The 6,865-nt window shown below is 36.1% G+C and overlaps 1 protein-coding gene across 1 annotated transcript; it reads right to left on the bottom strand.

Moving 5' to 3' along the window:
* Window positions 1–1,785: 1,785 nt before the first annotated feature.
* On the bottom strand, window positions 1,786–6,564 carry LOC107459992 (kinesin-like protein KIN-7E). Its single transcript, XM_016078309.3, has 12 exons — window positions 6,375–6,564; window positions 6,148–6,237; window positions 5,789–5,889; window positions 5,587–5,700; window positions 5,419–5,500; window positions 5,259–5,326; window positions 5,104–5,169; window positions 4,895–5,019; window positions 4,159–4,477; window positions 3,026–3,997; window positions 2,331–2,635; window positions 1,786–2,186 (listed from the first exon to the last, which is right to left on the bottom strand). The coding sequence occupies exons 1-12, from the start codon at window positions 6,562–6,564 to the stop codon at window positions 1,850–1,852; spliced, it is 2,769 nt and encodes a 922-aa protein (XP_015933795.1). The 3' UTR covers window positions 1,786–1,849.
* Window positions 6,565–6,865: the final 301 nt, after the last annotated feature.

Here is a 6,865-nt window from a genome sequence, read left to right as displayed (position 1 = left end):
TCCTTCTTTCTCCCTATTTCCTTTGTCACTTTCTTTTCTCTCTGTCCTCGCCACTGCCGTTGTCACCGCACCCTTCTCTTTTCATCTTTCTTTCTCCACTATTTGTTTAGATACAGATCCGTCGTTGCCGTTGTGCTCCACCCCGGTGAACTCATGCGGTTCCAACGTGTCCAGAGACCAGAGAAGAATCCGTTTACACAGAGAAGATTCCCTTGCTCCCTTGGTCCAGATCTATCACACCTCCTCCTTATTTTGTTCAGATCCCCTGCTGCCTTCGCTTTCTTCTCGCCGCTACCTCTCTTTCTTTTCCTCTTCACGGCTCACACCACCGTTTCTCTCCCTCTTCCTCTTCAGTTTGCTACTACTGCTCTCTCTGATTTTACTTTCTGTCAATTCTTCTTTCTTCCTACCTCTTTCTTCATTTTTCTATTTTTTTTCCCAAAAAAAGGTTCATTTTTTTATTATTCATCTCTGTATATTTTAATATTATTGAATTTGTTGGTGAAAGTATTAAAATTTTCTGATATCTAAATAATTTATTTTTGATTATACGAATGATAGTGGATAAGAAAAATAGATGGTGATAGAATAAAATTCACTGTGGTAATTATCACAAAGGTAGAAGATAGAGGTATTATGGACATTTTAATATTTTGTGTGTCTTGCATATTTGTTTTGCAAAACACAAAATATATATACATGTATTTTATGTTGTATCTTCTTAATATATATCTCAGTGTCTATGTCTATGTCTAAGATATAACCAAACGCAGCCTTAAGGCTCCAATTCAAGGGAAAACCTGACTTCATAAACTCGAATATCCTCGATGAAAGCACCAAGGTCCAGGGACCCGAGTTGGGTATACTATTCGAACAAATAGTCACGTGAGGAAATAGCCATCAAATGAGAATCTGATATTAAAGGATGGCGTTCGATTCTAACACAAACGAAAATGCCATTAAATCACCATATCGCGACATTAAGACTACAACATAAAGGCAATAAATCCCATGTAATGGCAGCCCTAAAGGGAAGGAATAAAAGGGAAGGGCACTCAACAGGTAAATCTCTAATCACATGTACTACTCAAATACTTAACTAACTTTAGTATCGGAGTGTCTTGCAGGTTGCCCTCCCGGCCTAGTTCTGCACGTGCTGAAGCTAGGTTTTTTTATATCTAACTCCCCTAGTTCGTGAACTTGCTCCTGGTACAAACATCTAGATTATTAAAAACATATTTGTTTGATTTATGAGTATAATTAAATCTAGACAAAAAATGTGAATAAATTGATTTGTCCATTTTCCAAAAAAATAAAATAAATGTTTTAGTTATAAAGGCATGGGCCTTGCATGTCTAGGTTTGACAAGTTGTCTAAACATGGTGAAGTTGAATAAGTTATATATATATATTATATATATATATATATACCTAAGAACAACACAAGCGTAGCTGTATTATTTAAATTGCACAAGAAAATTAGGTCTCACCTTAAACCAACTTTGAACTAACGTATTAAGATCTATGTATTGTATATTGAATGAACACATTTACGCTTCCATACTAAACCGTAGCGTATAAACACATTCTCTTGAAGCATGAAGGATTCCTAAAGGCTTCACTAACATGTTAAAAGACCCGATGGGAGCGGAAAGAGTTTCTTAGAGATGTAACAGCAAAGGTTTTATTTGAATTAATGGAATAAATTAAACAATCACTATGATCTTAAAATTCTCTCCAATGTACAACCAGAACCTAGAAGTCGAGTAAAATATGAAGATAACCAGAATACAAATTGAATCAATCACATGAATTAAATGTCAATATAAAAAAAATGCTGGCTTATGTTTCTATCCAACGGTAGTCATATTCTCCTTCCAGTTATCGGGTTTAACAGTGCTGCTCTTGCGTCGGGCCAAGAAGCCGAAGCCGAAGCCAAATCCAAAACTCTTCTTTGAATCATCACCCGAGTCTATCAATCCAACAAGCCTAGCAACAAGTGTTGCACTTTCCCTTGCGTGGTTCAACTCTGTGTTGGTCCATAGCAGATATGCCAATTGTATGCTTCTGTGCTTAGTATTCAAATCGATACCCCACTTCTGGTATAGTTGCAGTCTTTCCTTATAGGAAAATTTCTTGTGCACTTGCTTGCTTAGCATCTTCCTCTCACGATTTAGAGCCTTTAGGCTATCAAACAAAAACATATGATCACATGTCTTACACTATATGGGCAATCACAGTTAAAATTGTTTATTAATATGAATTGGTCATCCTTGCAGATGGAAGGGTGAATTGCATGTTAAAAATATACTTAATAAACACAGATTTTACCTTGAATTAGGTGTGACATCTAGACCTTGTCCTGTAATGTCAGCTCCAGTAGAAAATGTGTGCTGAAGAAAGGACAAACGTCGGAGCTCAACATCCAAGTACACAGTATCCGCAAGTTCACCCTTGATGAGAAGGAAAAAATAGGATCTGTGTACAAGTGGTACATTACATGCATGCCAAAGTTCCACTATATCTTTCTGCTGTCTCTCAAATCTGGAAGGTGTCATAGCTCCCGCACATTCATAGAAACCCATACCTTTTATTTTGCTTAGACGTTTATTGACTACATATGATTTTCCATGTACCTATAACACATTTAAAATAAAATATACAAGTATAAAATCTTCATGCAGAATGCTTGTTGTTAGAGGATAAAACTTGAGGGAGTTTTTGTTGAAAGAATATTGAATAAGATTTTCTACTCTCCATGTGCAGATGTCTTGGACATGAAAACAGAACTACATCCAAGTAATAAAATTGTTATTTTTAACAAAATATTTTTTGGTAAAAATTTTATATATATAATTTTCATTCTTAAATATGCAATATACAAATTGTTTATAATCATATTCTAACTTATTAAAAAGCCATGTATGTTGTTTATAGTCCTGTCTAAAACATGAATGCATTTTGAATACATGGAATAATCTCTATATGCTTGTCAATTGGATCTCAAAATCTATTTCTGTGCTTACCAATTGATCGTTAGAGTTCTTCTTTGATAGCTTTGACCTAGACTTCTCATTCATTCTTACAGCGAAATTGAGAACACTTGCAGTATCCTCCCCGTCAGAATCACCATCGGATTCTACTGGAACTGGAGCATTGGTCTCACCAATTTGAGAATATTTTCTAGATGATTTTCGTGTAGTAACTTGCATTGGCGATTTATATGGCTCCTCAGGGAGGTAATCCAAGCAATCAGAATATTCCTGTTCAACCCTAGTTGGTGTCTGTTGCAGTCCGGCAAATCGAGAAGGTGATGCAAATTCCTGGTCAAACTTACCTAACCAAGAAGGTGATGAGTATGACATAACCTTTTGCTGCAACCTTTTGGCATGATGAAGTGATGCAGGTTCCCAATCCACCTTGATTATTTGAGCAGCTGGAGACATTGGAGTAGCATAAGCAGCCAACATGGGCTTGCAAGAAATATATGGGGACTCATTTGGGTACTCTGAAAGGTCCTCAACATGGCAAGGTTCGTTGGTCTTTTCAGTGTCCTGAACTGTTTGCTTCAGAAAATCTTGACTATTAAGTTCAGCAACATGATCCAATCCTTTATGCTCATTCCTCGATGATGATTTAGTAACTACATGTGTGACCTGTATCATGGGGGTATTTCCTCCACTTTGTTTCAAAGCATGAAGGGATGTATCAACACATTGAACTTCTCTGATACTATCTTCAGAACCGGCTTCCCTAGATATCTCCTCCCAACCATGACATGGATCAGGCCCAGCAAATGTGGGAGGACTGCCATCCAAAAGAAAGTCATCTTCCATATTCTCTTGATGCTGTAAAAGTTTTGCAGTTAAATTAGACACACTGGATGTTCTTCTGCGATGACGAGGAGTCTCAACTTGAGTATTTGTCTGGAGCAAATTTTCAACACGAGATTGAAAGAGATCACGTTGTTCAGTCAACTCCTTGATCTTCTGTTCCATCTGCATATTTTCAAATCAAGAAGAACGAAGTGAATAAAAATTAATGAGATCAAATTATGTACTCTATGATATTTATCTTTTATAGTTTGTATGTTTCTTAAAAGGATACAAAGAGTTTGAAATATCATAGTGAGGATACACATTATTGAATCTTCCCTTACCTGTTCAATCAGAAGCTCTCTCTCCTTTAGTATAGCAGAATTTGAACTGAAGCCCTTCAACTCATTCTCCATTCTAGCCAACTCTTTCTGTAGTTGCTGTACCAAGACCTTATCGGACATGACCACATTGACCTTAGCATTAGTAGTCACCTGCTTGGCAGTAGCAGCAAAGAGTAGGGTATTTTTTGATTGCTCAACCTGGCTTCGCGCCGGACTAATGGTGCAAATGATTGCTGTTCTTGCATTGCCGCCTAAAGAATTTTGTAGAATACGAGTAAGCTTAGAGTCTCTGTAAGGTATGTGTCCATTTCTTTCCTTGCTGCAATGAACAATAGTGGCTTAGAATTTAGACAATCTATTTGAAAATGAAGGTAGAGAAATAATGTTTAATCACCCCTTTCTTTTTCTTCTGATTTTTTTTTGAAAAAAAATGGAACTTTTACTTTAGATTAGGTTGGCAAGTGGGTAGGAAAAAGCAATAAAGATCTATTAAGTCAACGAATATACATGCTAAACAACAAGAGAGAATAGATTATCAATTAGGATACAGTACATCAACATCAAACACTTTGGCTCTTTAGAATACTTTAACGTACCAATTACACTCTTCAGATAGTAGAACACGCACTCAACATTTTCAATAGATTATCATAATATTCTTCTACTACTTCAGAGCAATCAAACTTAAAGCATAATACAGAGCAACTGAATGCAAAAATTTTGAATTTTAGAATACCTTAGTTTTCGAATTACAGTTCCAAGGGTCAGCAAACTTCGATTTATGTGGCTACCTTCTCTCAATCTTGTGCCTGCTGATAATGCTTGAGAAGCACGCTCGCTCCCGGCCAGATCAACGAAATTCTGTAGAAAGAAACTAATTTTTATTTTCTATTAACACGCGTGCGCGCACACACATGTATAGGACAAAACGAGTAAAAATCGTACCACACTGGCTATAAGTGTACCAGAACGTGTAGTGCCTACATAATCAGTAGGGTTACTTTCAACTGTCTGTAATTTCATCATTTTGGGTAAGGTTAGGAATAAAATAAGAGTATTTTGGTAAAAAATATTAACTAGTTTTATAATAAAGTGGATACCAATCGAAGAATTTGATGAGATCTGGAGCTAGTCTCATTCATGGCTGTTTCTTCCGTTGTCCTATGAGCTGCAAGATATTTGCAGATGTGCGTTGAAATCTTTGAAAAGCATCAAAAGTGGTAAGAGTGTAAAACTAAATAGATACCAAGTCACCAATACCTGCGCATGTTGAAAGGAGTTCCTGCAAGTGGCTCCTCTCTGTAAGAGTCTCCTCTGTAAGTCTTTCAACAATAGTCCCTTTCTGTTTGAGGCACATAGATTCTCAACTGGTCAAAAGAACTAAAGCCAAGAACGCTTGCACGTCCAAAAAATAAATAGTAAAGTTACCTCTGGATCATCAAGCAATCTAAGTGGAGGAGAATTTGCAGTAAGAAGGTCTTTAACTGCTTCATTATATATTTCCATCGCAGAGAACTTCATAATGTAGTCTCTCCCATGTTGCTGGGACACAACAATAAAATGTCATGTTTTGGTAGCATCATCATAAAATCATCAATTTGAGATCGAAATAACTAGAATTTCTTTATACCTTCTCTATGTAGTCATATATATCATCTATTGCATATTCAGTAATTCCTTTCATGGTGTAAGTCTTCCCACTGCTTGTTTGTCCATATGCAAAAACGCTACCTAAAATTACATTCAAACTAGATTTAGACAATGGATATATACTTTTCTTTTTTGGTGACTCAATGGATATATAATTTATAAAACATATAAATTAATTTAAAAGTTAATAATTTTAAAATTAACAAATTTATACATAAATTAAACTATAAATAAAACTAAAGAAATATTTGATTGAAATTTATTCATTTGATTTCATATAATAAAAATAGAATAAAATCCACCATCCAAGACATTAAATCAAGAAGGGTTGCTACTCACAATTGATGCCACTAACAACTGAAAGGACAATTTCCTTGATCCCCTGCTCATAAACCTGCTGCGTGGAGCTCTTCTCCCCATATACCCTGTCTGTTTCAAATAAATGATTCAATCTTTACATGTCATAATCAGAATTCAAGAGAAAATTCTTAAAATTATGACTCGTATCAATTAATTGTTCGATATTGGATCATAGGCAATGATATAACATATAATGTATTTCGTACCAAAAGTGTAGCCATCTGTTGGACCATTCTTGTATCTGATGGTGTTTCCAGAAATGCACTCCCATTCAGACGCATCGCGCCTCCACCTTTCTCTATCATTCAAAGGCCTTACTCGAATCGAAACAAAAATCTTCTCCTCCTCGCAGTTTGAGGTAGGTGTCTCGGATCCTGGCTCTCTCATCTTTGCCATTTGAAAGACGCCAACACCAACGCCACAACGCGTTGTGTCGAATCGCACTCAACACACTAACACAACACCCAGAACGATAACCTTGCACATGCACTTGCAACTGTAGCAGCAGCAACAACCTGATTCATTACGTTTTTTCAGCGTTATGTTATCTGCTTCACTGCTCATATTTCATTCTTCCTTGCAGCTGAAATTTGCGTCTCACCCCTATGTAAAACAAATACATGAAAAATCAAATCAAATATGCTGAAGCATGCATTGAAAAGGAAGGATTATGATATTTATATCTGTATCTATGGTC

Source organism: Arachis duranensis, chromosome 8 (genome assembly GCF_000817695.3).
Source record: "Arachis duranensis cultivar V14167 chromosome 8, aradu.V14167.gnm2.J7QH, whole genome shotgun sequence".
Lineage (NCBI taxonomy): Eukaryota > Viridiplantae > Streptophyta > Magnoliopsida > Fabales > Fabaceae > Arachis > Arachis duranensis.
The sequence above is the reverse complement of the archived record's forward strand: the minus strand, read 5'-3'. Positions and strand labels throughout refer to the sequence as shown.